Here is an 18,187-nt window from a genome sequence, read left to right on the forward strand (position 1 = left end):
ACGGACTGTCGGTTTCTTAAGGTGGCGTTTGTGGGGCGTATACTCACGACGCACCCCTAGGAGGCCCCGACAAGATCGGCGATAGCTTCTTGTTGGGTGTCCTGCCTCTAATTGTGGCTCCATGGTGGGTGTGGGGGCACATTCGTGAATGAATTCTTCTTTTCGTCAAGATGATAACCCCTGTTTCGGCTTCTTCTGGTTTACCTTCTCAGGCTCGTGGGGTGGGCGACCAAGCCCCCGAGTCGGTCCGTATTGGAAGACCGGGCTCTGTAGCCTCCGCTGCATTGGGCCCCGACCTTGCTCCTCCTTTGGCCTCTCTGACTCCTTCCCCTGGCTCCCCTCCCTCCTCTGTGGTTGGGTCGAGCCCCAAGCCCCCAGTGGTGACTACCTCGTCCCCTGACGCGGCTCCTTCTCTCATTGTAACTACTGCGCCTTTTAACCCCTCTCTCTCTGGGGGTTCTCACCGCCGTCCTCGTCACGGCCGCCCTCGCTCGATTCCTTCCAGTTCTGCTACCTATCAAGCCTTGTTTGGTCCCGCTTCGTGGGCCAAATATTTTGATCTCCTCCCTCTTGATTCTGCGCCTCCTGACGATTTCTCCCTCCATCGACATCTCATTGATTCCGTGGATGCCTCCATTACTTTCAACCCCACTCGTCTCGGTACACGTGTCGTTGCTGCTCCTTCTCAGGATGCTGCTTCCCGCTTGGCTGCCTTATCCTGCCTTGGCGAGACCCCCGTTCGGGTCTCGAAGAACGCTCAGTTGAATGCCAGTGTTGGCACTATTTTGCTCCCGCCCCATGTTGCGACCGGTGTTCGGGACCTGCGCGACTGCCACGACGATATTCGACATATCCTCGCTGCCCAGGGCCATTCTATTCTCCAGGTGGACACGTTTACTTGTCCCCCTCGTGGTAGTCGCCGTCAACCCCTCCGGGTTGTGAAGATTACCTTTGATGGTAGGACCCTTCCACCCTCTCATTCTTGCTGGTGCCAGGTGCTCTGTCCAGGAGTACATTCCTTCTCCTCGGCTCTGCAACAAGTGCTGGAGGTTTGGGCATGGTGCCCTCCGCTGCTCCGGGACTGTCTCTCTCTGTCCTTTGTGTGGTGGCGAAGGTCACTCTAAGTCGGAGTGCGCTTCTCCCCAGGCTCGTTGCCTCAACTGCGGTGAGGCCCATCCTACCTTCTCCCGTGCGTGTGTCCATTACAAGCTTGAGGCAGCCGTCCTCAACTTGAAGCACCGGGAACGTTTATCTTTAACTGAGGCGAGGCGCCAGGTTCGCCGGCTCCCGCCTTATGCTAATATCTCTTATGCTCGCGTGTTGCGCTCTTCCTCTCCTCGTCCTTCCCGCCTTCCTCAGACTCACAACCGTTTCCGGGCCTTGGACCCTGATGCGCCCACTGCCCCCTCCTCTGTCCCTTTGGGTTCTCTCCCGAAGGATCCTCCTCCTGGTCCTCTGTCTGGGGTTCCCCTTCCTTCTACCCGGTCTGTCGTGTCTTCTGTGTCTTCTTCCTCGTCCCCCTCCGATCCTCCTTCCCATCCTCTTCCTCCATCTATCGGCTCTCCCCACCGCCTGTCGGTGCGGGCGGATGTCCATCGCTCTCCTAACGGCCGTCGTGTGTGCTCTCGTTCGGCTTCTCCTGTTGAGACACTGGAATCCGTTGCCCGGTACGTAGTTGCTGGGACACCGGTCTCTTTAAGTCAGAAGCGTAAGCCTGGCTCCTCTCCTTCCTCTTCCCCAGCGGGTAAGAAGGCTTCGCTTTCTTCCTCAGCTCCTCCTTCTGGCTCTGTTGCTCCTTCCCCTCCCGTTTCAGTGCTTGCGCCCCCTGTTCCGGCTATGGAGGTTTCTTTGGCCCCTGCTTCCCTTTCGGTTGCTGCTCTTGCTGGGGTGCGCTCCCCTCTTTCTACTCCCCCTCTTCCTGCTGCTGTCCTTGACTGCTCCTCTCCGTTGTCTCCTCCTCCTCCGGACCCTGCCCGCCCACCTCTGATCTGTTCTCCCGTTTCCTTCCCTCCGTCTTTGCTCAGTTTACCCATGCCCCCTAACCCTGACTTTGCTGACCCTGATCCCGACCCTGATATTCTTTAACGTGCTCTGTTGCTCTTTCGCCTTTGTTTCTTCCTTGTTCTCTGTTTTTGTCCTTTCTCTTCTCGTCGTTGTCCATTCTTCAATGGAACGTTCGAGGTTATTACGCCAATTTCCTCGAACTCCAACTTCTGATTTCGCGGTTTTCGCCCCTTTGTGTCTGTCTCCAGGAGCCAGTGCTTGGTGCTCGTCCTGGTCGTTTTCGTGGCTATTCCTTTCTCTCCCCCCCCCCCCCAGCCATTGCTGGGGCTTCTAATTCTTCTGCTCTCTTGATTCGGGCTGATGTTCCCTTTGTTCCTTTACTTTTTCCTTCGCCTCTCCATTGTTCTGCTGCTCGTATCTTTGTGGGGAAATGGTACACAGTTTGTTCCATTTATCTCCCCCCGAGTGTCCCGCTCTCTCTTCCTGATTTGAAACACCTCCTAGACTCCTTGCCGGAGCCTGTGCTCCTGCTGGGTGACTTCAATTGTCGTCATTCTCTTTGGGGTGACGTTCTGACGAATACCCGGGGTCGCCTCCTTGAGCCGTTTCTCCTCTCTTCTTCCCTGTCTCTTCTGAATTCTGGTGAGCCCACTCATTTGGACTCTCGGACTCGCACCCTTTCTTGTCTTGATCTTTCTCTCTGCTCTTCTTCTCTTTACTTAGATTTCACGTGGCAGGTTCTTGATGACCTCCATGGAAGTGATCATTTCCCCATCCTTGTTTCCTTTTTCTCTTTTCGCCCTTCCCTCTCTTTCCCTAGGTGGCAGTTTGCTAAGGCGGACTGGACCCTATTTTCCCTCAGTGCTACTCTCTCTGACCTCTCCCTTCTGCCCCTCTCTCGCGCTCTCCTCCTTTTTCATGACACTGTCTTCAACGCTGCCCTCCGCTCTATTCCTCGCTCTTCCTCTCGGGGTCCACGGAAGTGCGTTCCCTGGTGGAATGCGGACTGTGCTCGGGCTGTCCGCTGTAAGCGTGCAGCCTGGAAGAGGCACCGCCGTAGGCAGACGACCGATTCTTTTCTTTTCTTTCGGAAAGCGAGTGCGGTGGCCCGTAGGGCCATCCGTATGGCTCAACGTGAATGTTGGGCATCTTATGTCTCAACAATTACGTCCGAAACCCCTCTGGCCCAGATCTGGAAGCGTATCCGCAAGATAGCGGGTAAGTTCGTTCCCGATGTTTCACCGGTCCTTCACCTCCATGATACTCTTGTGGCGGACCCGTTGCAGGTCGCTTCCGAACTGGGTTCCCACTTTTCTTCTGTTAGCTCTGGTCTACATCTTCCCCAATCATTCCTTCTTCGTAAACCTGTCCTTGAGTCTCGTCCTTTAGATTTCTGCACTCATCTTCAGCTCCCCTATAATGATCCCTTCTCTCTCTCTGAACTTCGTTCTGCCCTGGCCCTCTGCGGTTCTACGGCGGCGGGCTCCGATGGTATTCATTATGAGATGCTTCGCCATCTCCCTCCGAGCACGTCTCAGTATTTACTGAGTCTGTATAATCGGATCTGGGAGTCGTCGTCAGTCCCTGAGGACTGGCTCGATGCCGTTGTCCTCCCTGTTCGCAAACCGGGGTCTCTGGGTACTTCCCCTAAGGACTTTCTCCCTATTGCTCTCACAAGTTGTGTCTGCAAACTCTTTGAACGTATGGTTAACGTTCGTCTGATGTGGTTCCTGGAACACCATCACCTCTCCCCTTCTCAATTTGGTTTCCGCAAGTGCCGCAGCACGACAGATGTCCTGGTGAACTTGGAGGTCTATATTCGTACTGCTTTTGCTGCGAAGACCTCCGTTGTTGCCGTCCTTTTTGACCTAGAAAAGGCTTACGACACCACTTGGCGTTATCATATCCTATCTCAACTTCATTCTTTTGGCCTTCGTGGTCATCTCCCTCTCTTTCTCCGCAGCTTCCTCTCTCGTCGTTCCTTTCGGGTGCGCCTTGGTACCGCTCTCTCTCCCTCTTTTCAGCAATACGAAGGTGTGCCCCAGGGTAGTGTTCTGAGCACTACTCTTTTTCTGGTTGCCCTCAATGGTCTTCTTTCCTCTCTTCCTTCTGGTGTCTTCTCCGCTCTCTATGTCGATGATCTTACCCTTTGTTGTCAGGGTGATGATTCGCCTCTCCTTCAACGCCGGCTTCAACTTGCAATTGATGCCGTGTCGTCTTGGGCCACAGGTCATGGCTTCAAGTTCTCTACTTCTAAGACTTGTGCGATGACTTTTACGCGGAAACGGGTTGTTCTTCGTCCCTCTTTGTCACTTTATGGTCATCCCCTTGAATACAAAGATTCCGCGAAGCTTTTGAGGTTATTCCTTGACACTCGTTTGTCTTGGTCTCCCCATATCTCTTACCTCCGTGTTGAGTGCTCTAAGGCCCTTACCCTCCTTCGGGTCTTGTCCCATACTTCTTGGGGGGCAGATAGGCGCGCACTCCTTGCTTTACATTCCTCTCTCGTCCTGTCTAAGCTCGATTATGGTTGCCCTGCTTACTCGTCTGCTTCTCCTTCTACTCTTCGCCGTCTTGATGCTTTGCACCATACTGGGTTGCGCCTCAGTTCTGGTGCCTTTCGTTCGACTCCCATCCTTAGCTTGTATGTTGACACTGGCTTCCTGTCTCTCCAGGACCGCCGTGATCGCTACTGTCTTCGCTATCTTGCGCGGTCCTTGCAACATCCTTCCTCTCGCCTCTGTCGTGCTTTAACTTTTACCCCTCCTGCGGTTCCTGTTCCTCTTCACCACCTCCCTCTTTCTGTCCGGTTATCTCGCCTACAGGATTCTCTTTCCGTTCGTATTTCTGATGTTTCTCCTCGTGTTGTTCCTTCTTTGCCCCCGTGGAGGGTCCCTCTTCCGCGGTTTTGTACATCCTTGACCCGTATCACTAAAGCTTTTACCCCTCCTACGGTTCTAAAACGCCTTTTCCTCGAGCACTTTTCTTCTCACTCCCGCTCCGTTTCTGTCTTCACCGATGGGTCTAAGTCAGCGGACGGTGTTGGCTACTCTGTTGTTTTTCCTGATCGCACTTATATGTGTCGCTTGCCTCCGGAGACTAGCATCTTTACAGCGGAACTTTATGCTATTCTCTATGCTCTTCGTCTCCTGCTTTCTCGTTGTCAGTCTTCCTTTGTGGTTGTTGTTGACTCTCGTAGTGCCCTCATGGCTCTCGGGTCCTTTAATCCGGTTCATCCAGTAGTTGTCGAGATCCAGCATTGGCTGTTTCTTGTTCACAGTAAATTTAAGTCGGTTGAGTTTTGTTGGGTTCCCAGCCATATTGGTGTGTCTTTAAATGAGCGTGCGGATGCTGCTGCCAAGGAAGCCGTCCGCTCTTGTCCCATCTCTCGCAAAGGCATTCCGTATTCCGACTTTTACCCGGTTATCCATTCCTCAGTCCTTACCCGTTGGCAGGCTTCTTGGTTGTCTGTTACTGGTAACAAGCTACGTACTCTTAAATGTTGTGTTTCCTCGTGGCCGTCCTCCTTCCACCGTAACCGTCGGTGGGAAACAGCTCTGGCGAGGTTGCGTATTGGCCATACTCGCTTAACCCATGGTCACTTGATGGAGCGCCGCCCTGCTCCTTATTGTCCTAGTTGCATTGTCCCTCTTACGGTCGTGCATGTCCTTCTTGAATGTCCTGACTTCCAGGACGAGCGTGTGTCTTGCTTTCCGACCGCCCCTCGCGGTCACCTGTCCCTCGATAGAATTCTTGGTGACTCGGATACTTTTGATATCGTTCGCCTTATGCGTTTTTGTTCTCGTATTGGCATCCTTGGTGATATTTAGCGCCCTCTGATTATTTTGCGTATTTGATGGTGCTACATAGCCTTCCCGGTTTGGTGCCTTCTTTTGATAATTACTTACTTACTTGGTGGTCACCCGTAACGTAGACTCCCGGAGCCAGTCGCCCACCAGCTTCAACATGTGTTGAAGTTGCCACAAATATTTTTTTGTTCATTTTTGCGTACATTTCAAAATACATTTTTGTTTTTCTTGCCAATCCTATGTATAATGAACATGTACACAATATTATGGCAGTAGAACATCCATACTGTCCCAAGACACTGTGTTATGTGTCTCAAATGTGTCCACACATATTGCACATATATCCAATGTTTCATGTTCATTTATGAATATTTACACACTATATACATTCACCATCAACACACTCAGAACTCCGTGAGTGTGAGCTGCCACACCCCAGCCTGCTCTACCTCACTCCTCCAACACCTAGCTTACTCCTTACTCGCCAACATTCCTTCTCCCACCATACTGTTATTGTTTTTATTACACTATTTACACACATTATGCATACGTATCTACATGTTTTATTCACCATAACTATGCTAGTAAGCCGGTATTGTGTCCAAAAAGCACAGTGGTCACCATACACTGCATGAGAAATCACACAGCAGCCAGCAGACGATGCTACGATTACGCCGCCACCTCCCTCACCAAAATGGCTCCTCCCAACATTCTCTTGTTGCTATTATTACACTATATACACACACATTGTATATACCCATGTACATATATGTTCATCATGGCGAACCACTAGGCTAGTATGGTGAGTATGTAGTATGGTGGCTGCTACTCAGTGACGCTACCTGGATTCCCTACCTCCCTCTCTCGCCAAACTTCCTCCTCCCACAATACTACGCACAGTGCTAATTATCACTACAATCCTGGTATTATCACAATCCTGGTCACTAAATCCTGTAAATGAATAATTGACCACAGGTTTATTTTGTAAAAGTAACATAAGAAGTCGTTTGAAGATTCCTAGATGGACGAAATAATGCTGTGGTGCTGTGGCTAGCGCTGTGAACATGAACAGCATTGATTCACTGATATATGAACATTGTACACAGTCATTATCACACTCAGGCTCTTCTGTAATATCATCATGGCTAAATAATACCAGTTATATATATATTTTGACATTATTAGGCGATGCTGTGATCACAAGCTGAACAGCAGTGCTGTGAGCTCATGCTGCGTGCGCCCACAGGTGCATTGCGCAGTTCAGTGGTTAAATTGCTACAGACACTTGGACCTCGGAAGAAGCGCTGCAGAAAAGGCACTAACATATGTTTGTAAGCTCTCCTCAAAGTTTTGTGTGAGTGTGTATATATATATACACATATACCTATGTATACTTCAGTGCTGATCAAGCAGGTGGGGCAGCTAACCACAGGGAAATAGCAAAATCAGCCAAATACAGATGATTGGAAGGTCAATACACCTTTGTTCCCATAGCATCTGAGACAGATGGCCCCTGGGGTAAGAGTGCCTTGGGATTTCTCAAGGAATTGGCTTCCAGGTTCATTGACATCACCAGAGACCCAAGGGCTGCCAGTTTTTTGTTTCAGCGCCTCAATACTGTATGGCGATCCAGAGGGGAAATGCCTGCTGCATCCTCGGTTCCTGTCTGGAAGCAGAGGAGCGTCAAGAGATCCATAACCTTTAAGCACGTTTTGTATTAACCAATGTATATCTTGTAACCATTAAATACAGGGGTACCTCGCTTTAAGAGTTTAATCCGTTCCTGGAGACAGCTCGTAACCCGAAGCTAATTTCCCCACAAGAAATAATGGGAAATGAATTAATCCGTTTCTGACTACCCAAAAACCTCACTTGAAACTAAATTTTATACCTAATTCATCAAAATCTACACTACAAAACTATGTTCAAGTTATTACTTACCATTGCTGATGACTGCTGTTGGTGTATGGAAGATGGTGAGGAGGGGGGGAGGAGGAGAGGTGTTACTGTTTGGATGGGGAGGCCCCTTCCATTATAACATCAGGCAGTGAGGACTTCTCTGGTGTGCACACTCTGGCACGTCTTGCCTGCATACCACTAGGACCTGCTTGTGGCTCACTGCTTGCTTGTCTTACTAAGAATCTGTCTAAAGACACTTGTTTTTCCCTACATTTTAACACTTGTCTGTAGTAAGACATCACATTGTCATTTAAAAAGTCAATGCAACAGCCTGCTACAGCTTTATCTGGGTGAGTTTTTTCACCAAAACATTGCAGTTCTTCCCATACTTCACACATTTTCTTAATGAGGAAGGGACATCCTCTACTCAACTATTTTCTTAGGTTGAATCTTACCACTGGCTTTCTTGGGACCCATTGCGAGATATATAATAACTTCTATGTTCAAATGGCCAGATATCCAACAAAACACTAAATCCTGTTGAAGAATTGAGGCGGGATAGTCACTGGGCACGAGGCACTGGTAAACTGAGCGGTGATCGCCGTGCCACTACGCGCTAGTCGACCCGTTCGCGTATCAACACCCTCGTATTCTGAGGCATTATATATATATTTCATTGAGACTGTAATTTCCATAAACCAGTGCTAAAGCATTTCATCAACTGCGAGGTACAGTATGCTACTTTGATGATTTTTGTTTTTTACTCCTGTTCTCTAAACCATCCCAAAATAAAAACTTAACCAATGAGAGAATGCATTTTAACTATGTATAGCATATTTTTATACCAAAAAAAGTTAGATACACGTTTTTATGTATTCAGCGTCAAAGGTTGTCGTGTGATCTTGAAATTATATTTTTCTATTGCATTGGCAATCCTGCTGCTGCATATGAATACTGTGCATCACTGAGGGATAAAATTTTGTACAGTATGCGCAAATTACTTCAAATTAAACATCCTACAGAATTTTATGAAAATCTGAGATGATTGGATTGAAAAGTCCACTTCTTTGATTTGGCATGGAATGATAGTTTTATCATCAGTAATGTTATTATAATCTTCCTTTGCTAATGCTTTGACTGTTCACTGATAGTTATAATTGACTAATAAAAGTGAAATATAATTTTATACAGATATTCAATATTTATCTATATTTGTTATTTTAAGAATATAGTGAAGTCCCCCTCGGACAGATCGATTAACCCCTTAACTGCGTTGCCTCCAAATGTGACACCCCCGCAGTGCGCAGGAAATAAATTCTCTGGAAAAAATTATTTTTTCTTTTTAAAGTGTCAAAAACCCTTCCCTCAGTATGGGTATGTAAAAAAAAAGTCGAAATTGTACTTACTTTGGCTGCTATGGGGTCCGGAAGTTGGGGCGTGACGTCATCATTCCCCGTGCGCACGTGCCGTAAGCTCTCGGGGGCGGTGGGGCGCTCGGGGCGGGGTGTGCGAGTTGCCGCGAATATATTTTCGTTCATTTTTTGCGCACCTTTCCAAATACATTTTAATTGTTTTTATGTGCCAATCCAATGTATAATGAACACGTACACTATAATATCGCAGTACAACATCCGTACTGTCCGTAGACACTGTGTTACGTGCATGAAACTTGTGTACACATATGCAGCACATATTTACTATGTATCATGCTAATTTGTGTATATATACAATCTATTTACACACTATACACTGTCACACACTATATACATTCATCATCAACACATTCAGAACACCGCGTAGCAGCTGCTTCGTATGGGCCAACAGCAGCTGCCTCGTATGGGCCAATATCAGCTGCCTCGTATGGGCCAATAGCAGGTGCCCCGTATGGGCCAATAGCAGCTGCCTCGTATGGGCCAATAGCAGCTGCCTCGTATGGGCCAATAGCAGCCGCCTCGTATGGGCCAATAGCAGCCGCCTCGTATGGGCCAATAGCAGCTGCCTCGTATGGGCCAATAGCAGCTGCCTCGTATGGGCCAATAGCAGCTGCATCGTATGGGCCAATAGCAGCTGCCTCGTTTGGGCCAATAGCAGCTGCCTCGTATGGGCCAATAGGAGCATTTGGCCATGAACACATTCAGAACACCTCGAGTGAGAGCAGCCACACCCAGCCATTCTCCCTCACTCCAACGTCTTACTCGTCAACATTGCTCCTCCCACCATATTGTTATAGTTCTTATTACACATGGTCTATATACCTATCTACATGTTTTATTTACCAGAACTATGCAAGTAAGCTGGTATTGTGTCCAAACAGTACAGTGGCCACCACACACTGCATGAAAAATCACACAGCAGACGACTCTACGATTACGTCACCTCCCTCACCAAAATAGCTCCTCTCAACATTCTCCTGTTGCTGTTCATACACTATATACACACACTATATATACCCATGTACATATGTGTTGCCCATAGCGAACCACTAAGCTAGTATGGTGAGCAAAACAAGAGTGGCAGCCACACACACAATGAGGCTACCTCAATTCTCGCCCTCCCTCCCTCATCAAAATTCCTCCTTCCACAATACTACGCACAACGCTAATTATAACCACAATCCTGCTATTATCACAATCCTGGTCACTAATTCCTGTAAATGAATAATTGACCACATGTCTAATTTGAAAAGGAACCTAAGAAATCATTTGAAGATTCCTAGATGAACGAAATAATGCTGTGGTGCTGTGGCTAGCGCTGTGAACATCGTGAACAGCATTGAATTACTGAAATTTGAACATTGTACCCAGTCATTATCACACTCAGGCTCTAATATAACACTATCATAGCTAAATAATACAAGTTATATATATATTTTGACATTATTAGGCGATGCTGTGGTCACATGCTGAACAGCAGTGCTGTGCGCTCATGCTGCGAGCGCCAGCCTTGGTTGCTCACACACTACTGAGGCTCCCATACCCGGGAATGTGGACCACGATTTTTTTTAAAGATGGCGTCTGTTTACAAGAGCCCTGAGGAAGCTGATGTGAACCCCATGTAGCCGTGGGAGTTTTGAATGGAACGTGAAAAATACAAATACCCGGAGGCGCGTTGCGCAAACCAGACGTGAGCCTGCAGGCGCGTTGCGCAGTTTAAGGGTTAAGACAGGACACACCCCATTTCATGGGAAAGGATTTCTCATTTTGTTGTTTTCAGTAATTTTGGGTATATAATACAGTACAGTACATCTGAAGTGTTTTCATTAATGTGTGTAATTGAACACATATTTTGATTCCCAGAGATACAGGTGTTACTTCTTCACCTTTGCAATAATAATCCTCTTGGAAATGGATTACTAAATTAACACACACAACATTATATGACAGTACTGTATTGGGAAGACGCGACACTGAGCATAGCTCTCATCCTGTAACTACACTTGGGTAATTACACACACACACAGTGGAACCTCGGTGTACAAATTTAATCCTATCCAAAAAATGCAACATAACCCGAATATTTGTACACCAAATAAAATTTTCCCATTTGAAATAATCTGTTTCACACACCCAAAAATATTACCATAAAAATACAATTTATTCAGAATACTACTCATATTTTCTGTGGAGAGCCCCTCTGGTGCCCCAGAGCTATACCAGGCTGATATATGTCTATGTATTAGACCGTGGCATCAGTCAATTTGAATGCAGTTCTAGCTTACCGGGGATCACGAGCCAGATCCTGGCCCACTCAGAGAGGCACGAGGACTCCGGGTCAGAGGTGTCATTGACCCAACAGGCAACATGCCTGAGGCAAAACCGGTGAATGTCACCCTGAGTCAAGGGACAGAGCAATCTTCAATCTCACACGAGGCGAGATGGGACCCAGAGGACACATCCACCAGACCAATGAGCCCCAATGTGGTTTTTCAGGGTTCTTAGGCTGACTGCTAATGGAAGCCCAGGCAAAATACTGCTAACCGGTTGGCCCAAACTACCAAGAGGACAATTAAAGCTGAACCCCTGTGAAGTGTACAATCATGGGGACTTAGCGGGGAACCATCAGAATAACAGAGGGTGGACAATGACCAAGGAGCAGACTCTCCACCAGGCAACTAACGAAAAGAAAAAAAAACAACTCTTATTTACTTAATAATAAAAAATGATTAAGTAAAGGAAAGTGACAGGCCAGGTACTTTTATTAATAGCAAGTCCTGAGTATTGTACTGTACTGTATTCTTAAATGTCTTGAGTAACTCTTCCTCCAGTGGCATGTAGTATTGTATGACATTTTTGTCCATTTTTTGAAGATATTACAGGACATTAAAATTTCTGCCGTTTAGAGAGGTACATTAGTGGGAGATTTGTTCGAGGTGGACTTCACTGTACAGTATTTCAAAGTAATGTTTGCATCCCGAGATGTTCCAGCATAGGGTATCGGAGATAACTTCCTTGATTGCCCTCATGCAAATGAAGTTTATCTAACTTTGAAAACTATATTTATTATATATTTCACAGCAGCAAGAAAGCCTGTGTTCTGAGGAGACCCTTGATCCCGTTTCTGATCCTGACTGGGGACGTATAGGAACCAAGGTAAGAGTAATTGTTTTGAGCTCTTAAGTGTTATTTTTATTATTTAACATAAATTTAAGTTTACTATTCCCCTGTGTTATTGTGAGAAACTTTTGTTTCTGATGTGTATCATTAGGTTGCTCCCTTAAGCAAGATGCTACTGTTTGTATGGAGTGCATTATGCAGTCTTGGAAAGTCGCAAGGGGGAAGCTCTAAATTACTGTACTCAATAATCAGGTGCTCAGGTGGCTGGATCAGTTTCACTCTTGAATGTGAATGGTGGTTGCCCACTCTTACTGCATATAAATATTTCCTTACATTTCTAAAGCTTGTGTTTGATTCCTTCTTCCATCCATGCTCCTCTTACTCTATTGTGCCTCAACTGGAGAATGCTGTTCACGTTTTCAATTATCCTAGGTCTTAGCCAACTATCCAAGGTTTGCTTATTGTAGGATAATGCATGCTCGTGACTATAAAGCTGCCACCCAGTTGGATGGGTGTACGAGTATCACTGGTAACTGTTTGCACACTCACCACAGATGTAAATTGCAGTGTATAGAGACTGTTAGGAAAAAAACCATTGATATGTTTAGTATTTTAAAAACTGTAACTACTGATTGTTATTTGCTGAGCTTAATGAACTGTGGGGTTCAGTTCCTGAGCCTATTATGTGCCTCTGTAGCCATATCCACCACTGCCTACAGGATCGGTATGGGGTGCATAAAAAATGACTAAAGCATCCCCGGTGTCTTGAGTATTATCATATCCCATCCAATCCTAGGCTCTTTCTCCGACTTGTCCTCTTGCATAATTCATCACATTTTGACATCAGAATTCCCAGCTTCAAGATATATTATAAATCATAGCAGCTCGCAGAATTGATGTGGTGTCTCATTTTCTGTTTGTGGGACCATCAGTTAGGTTAGGTTCAGGGAATTTAGTACTGTATATCATTTTTTTATGATGTGACAACTCGAAGGGAAAGGCAACTTTCTCTTGGCTTGCTCTTAAAACTCATGTATGTCTGGTACTTGTCTCAGGCATTTCTTCAAACGTTCTTAGTTATCTTGTGCTTCTTCAAGTGTTGGTGAATAATTATTTAGTGAATAATTTGTTATTTTTGTTCCAAATTGTTAAGTACAGTACCTGTGAGATTATATGGAGAACTCCATCACATATTGAATGGAATTTTTTAAAATGTGTGTATGATGATGCAAGAGTCATTATTATTATTATTATTATTATTATTATTATTATTATTATTATTATTATTATTATTATTATTATTGCTATTATTATTATTACTGTATTATTATTATTACTGTATTATTATTATTATTTGGCCATGTAACCCCCTCACAGCAGAATTTAATTATTTGCTAAATCATTGGGAAGGTTTGAGTATCCTAAGTTTGAGTAAGGGAGCCGGTCGGCCGAGCGGACAGCACGCTGGACTTGTGATCCTGTGGTCCTGGGTTCGATCCCAGGCGCCGGCGAGAAACAATGGGCAAGGTTTCTTTCACCCTATGCCCCTGTTACCTAGCAGTAAATTAGGTACCTGGGTGTTAGTCAACTGTCACGGGCTGCTTCCTGGGGGTGGAGGCCTGGTCGAGGACCGGGCTGCGGGGACACTAAAGCCCCGAAATCATCTCAAGATAACCTCAAGATAGATCCTTGAAAGATATATAAAAGCAATTATGTATTTCTGCTTCAAAAGTTCTCCACCTATGCCATGATGCCTTGGGTTAAAACCTAGTCCAGTAGTTTTGGATGCAAACAATACCTTACGAAGTTTTGCAATACTGTATATGCAATTTTGCTTTCCATAAGCAGTTAAGATGTACAGTACTATTTGTAAAGCATATTTGGACTGTGTGTATCTTACAGTCAAACCATATATTGTGTTGTGTTGATGGCATCCTGGGACCTGGATAAGCATGACATGCTTCCTGCTTCTGATAATGTGAAACCATCTGAAAAGTTATTGTCTTGAGCTGTATATCCGTCTTCCATGGGTTGGTGCCTACACACTCCATGAAAGCAGAATATGACGGTAATGATAATTGGAAGGTACAAAATAAGAATTTTTTTTTTATAATAAACATTAAAGAACAGTACTATAAAATCTGTTTCACTAAAGTACATGTAATGCTCAGGCAAGAATTTACAAGCGATAAAATAAAATGGAAAATCAATGGCATAAGTAAGCACAAATAAATGTATATTATAGGACAATGAGGTGGAAGAAATTACATGCATTATGCCTTGAATGTTTATTTAAATTTGCATATTAAAAAATAGTTGTATTATTTCTTTAATAGTAATTGGTCTCATTTCAGTTGGAAGAAAGAAAACGACATAAACCACGGACCATCAGTCTCACCTCCATCACCACAACAGATAATGGTAAGTTTCTAATTCAATTTCTTTTGTGAAGTGGCATTAGTGGCTCCCTGCAGCAGTTAGCGACATTTGAGATAGCTCCTCCCCCCCCCCCACACACACACACACACACACACACACACACACACACACACACACACACACACACTCACTCACTCACTCACTCACTCACTCTTTTTGTATGTGTGTTGTGTTTTTATTTTTAGGATAGGAAAATATAAGGCAAACAAGAACCGCCCCTTAATGGCGACATTTAATGAAGTGAAACATATGATGGAAGTGCTTAAAAATTCCAAGAAATTGCAGTGTGATGAAGTTGGCACACTTTGGTCAATAAGACAAGACCTCTTAATTAAAGAAAGAGAGAGAAAAGCTGAAAATGAACGTCATTGAAGTGAAACATCTAAATGGGGATAGAAATGAGAAGAAATAAATTATTTTTTTCTACAGAATGTTGGGGACTGGAAAGCTAGTGAAACGGTACATAAAAACAAAGCAACAAAATCATTATAGGAAAGGGGAGTAAAGTATAAAGGGAACGAGAACATGTTCCTGAAAATATTGTATACCACCATAGATGGAGTGACAAAAAAAATATTGGAGCTGAAAGATATAATTCAGCTTAAGGTCCCAGATATTGTCGCATTAACAGAGACGAAACTTGAAGAAAATATTTTAAATGAGATTGCATTCCCAAGAGTTCTGGCTCTGGTCCTTGCTAAACCTCTAGAACTCTATGGCTGATGTGACCTAGTAGATGTAACCATCTACAGGGAGCCACTGGGGCTCACCCATAAATTGGCATTTCATTACATTCAATGCTGGTTTTCTGGCTTGGTGTCTGAACAAGGGAGGTTTTCCCATAGTTCAGCTTCTTTCTGCAGATCGTCCCAGTGCCTTGCAGGTTTGATGTTTTCTGCTGATCTATGCATGTGGCACAAGGCTCTCACCATTTGTATGGGGTTGCAAGTTGCTGTTTTTTTGGTGTTCCACTTGTTTTCTGGGGGGAGCCCCTTCAGCTCCCCGGAGCTTATCCAGGCTGATATGGTAATGTCAGACTTTGGCATCAGTCATGTGTACGGAGTTCTATGGGTCTACCGGGGACCACGAGCCAGAACCTGGCCCCCTCAGAGAGGCAAGGGGAGCAATGGCCTATAGAAACCCCCGTGTGGTTGGAAGCATTCTATGTCTGCCATCGACCGGGTCAGGCACCCAGAAAGGTAAGCGTCCCAAAACAAACCCCTATTATGGTGAAAATTTCTACCACAAGCTGAACAAGTGGATAGAACTCCCCTAAAAGAAACAAGCAAACGATCATGACGTCACACGTCACCGCACCACTGTCTGCGCAGCTACCCCTTCCCCGGGAGGGGGAAGGGGGAGCTCCAGACCTACCGCGCCGGCTATCCACCATCAATTCTTCGGCTGATACTAGAAGCTGAGGTTGTGTGCTCTGGCTCGTGGTTGTTTCAGCACTGTACCTAGAATGTGGTGACTGTCTTCTAGGTGGTGCGTGAGCTGGGAGTGATTCTCCAGGACTCGGGCTGCATGTACCTAAAGTTTCCTTATCTAAGTGCCCTGTAAGTACTGCCCTTGGGGCTTGGGGCAGGAACCCAAGGAACTTCCACAAGTTCCTTGGGTTCTGCCCCTGCTGGGCCCGTTTACTGCTTGGTTTTCGGCTGCCCTTTGTGTGCTCAGGTGTTCTGTCTCCCTTGTTCTGCTACTTCCTGTATTATTGGAATGTCTATCGTCTTTCGGTGTGACTTCCCTCCGGTCCTTTCCAGGACTTGTTGGTTCTCTTCTGTGCTTCTTCATGGTGTTTAGTCCTGTCTCGTTCTTTTGTGCTGTCTTTTCTCTCCGTGCTCTGTCTCGGCACTGCTCATTTTCTTTACATACTCCTAGTTCGGGACGCCGGATTAGGGCAAGTAGCCCAATTGGGTTCCCAATTAGGTTCCTTGTCTTCATTACGTTAGCCGGCTATATTGTCGCTTTTAGCTCTTGTCCCATGAGATGGGCTGTTTCTTCTATTTAGCGGTTCACTTGGGTCGCTTACTATTTGGCTACTTTTCGTGTACAGTAGTCCTAGTTGGCGCCTTCCCGCCGAGCAGGTTGTGCGGTTCAGACAGCGTGTCCTGCGCATGTACCGTGGGAGTTTGTTTTGGTCTGGGCAGTGTGTACCAGTGCTGGTGTTTTGCATCCTTTTTTCTCGGGTGCTTCACCTTAGGCTCTTCTCCATTCTCCGGTCTATGCCCCGTAGCTCCTGGGGTGTTCTGGATTGCAGCTATGGGGAGGACCCCGGGGTTTTCCCTGTGTCATGGGTGTGGGGCGCCTCCTTCGCCTCTACCCTGCTCTCCTGCGTGTGCGGCTCTGGCCTTCTTCCCCTGGTGGTGTTCCCGGGATCTTCTCGGTAACGTTGTCATGACACGTTCGTGGCTATGTTCGGCAGGTGAGTTTCTTCGGTCTGGCATCTCTTTCGGCTGGGCGCTGGTTCGTGGTTTTTGGATACGGATATCAGACAGTCAGCACACAAGTGACTGCCCCTACCCATCCAGTCCCACTCATATGCATGTCCAACCCATGCTCGAGTCGATCAAGGGACGCACCTCATCCACGTTGCGAGGTACGATGGTTGAGGTGCAGATTATGTACTCGCCTAGTTGTGCTCACCTGGTCGTGCTTGCGGGGATTGAGCTCTGGCTCTTTGGTCCCGCCTCTCTGCCGTCGGTCACCTGTTGTGCGCCTGCTGGGCTCTATCATATCTACATTTGACCCTGTCTGGAGTCAGCCTCCACCATTTCTCTGCCTTCGCCGAGAGAAGTTACTACATGTTCCTTGTTACATGTTACATGTTGCATGTTGCGTGTGGTGCATGTTGCTGGTGCACGTGTGCATTAGTAACATGTACCAAGGTGAAATGTGGTACTTGTTACTTTGTCAGGATGTTGTGGGGTGACATTTTGCGGCAGTTTTGTGGCTGGGGGTCCCTCTTTCCTTTCCCAGCGTAAGAGTTCCTGGCTTGGCCCTTCCATGTACATTGGTTTCTCGGTCCTTGCCTAGTTGTCCACCCTGGTTGTGCTTCCTGGGGTTGAGCTTTGGCTCTTTTGTCCTGCCTCTCCCCTGTCACTCCCTGATATCTACTGGGCTCTGTCAGGTCTGCACTTGCAGCTATGTGTGGGGTTGGCCTCCACCACTTCCCTTCCTCGTGCATTCCATTTGTTTACTATTCTGCCACTGGAATGTTTCCTTCTTGCGTTTCTTTGGGCGCTCCTTCCGCCTGTGTCACATGGTGCGTGTGCACTTGTGTGCATGGGTCTGTCTTCGTTGCTTGTACCCCTTGGTTCGGGTGCTGGTAAGGTGGCAACCCTTAGCACCTCCTTCAGTTTGGTTTGTTGGGACAGGGCCTGTGACTGTGGGTTGGTCCGTGTCCCTTTCGTTCCCGATTTGCTGCATGTCTTCTTCGTTCTTCATCTTCCTGCTTCACTCATGTCCCTGGCCGCTGGTGCT

The 18,187-nt window shown here is 46.5% G+C and overlaps 1 protein-coding gene across 1 annotated transcript in view; it reads left to right on the top strand.

Moving 5' to 3' along the window:
* The window catches only part of LOC138364908 (uncharacterized), a 35,357-nt gene that overhangs the window by 10,123 nt on the left and 7,047 nt on the right, over positions 1-18,187 (top strand). Inside the window, exons 2-3 of the mRNA XM_069324988.1 lie at positions 12,227-12,301; positions 14,620-14,686. Coding sequence (XP_069181089.1) covers positions 12,227-12,301; positions 14,620-14,686 — 142 coding nt within the window. The remainder of the gene's footprint in view (positions 1-12,226; positions 12,302-14,619; positions 14,687-18,187) is intronic.

The sequence above is a fragment of the Procambarus clarkii genome, chromosome 15 (genome assembly GCF_040958095.1).
Source record: "Procambarus clarkii isolate CNS0578487 chromosome 15, FALCON_Pclarkii_2.0, whole genome shotgun sequence".
NCBI lineage: Eukaryota > Metazoa > Arthropoda > Malacostraca > Decapoda > Cambaridae > Procambarus > Procambarus clarkii.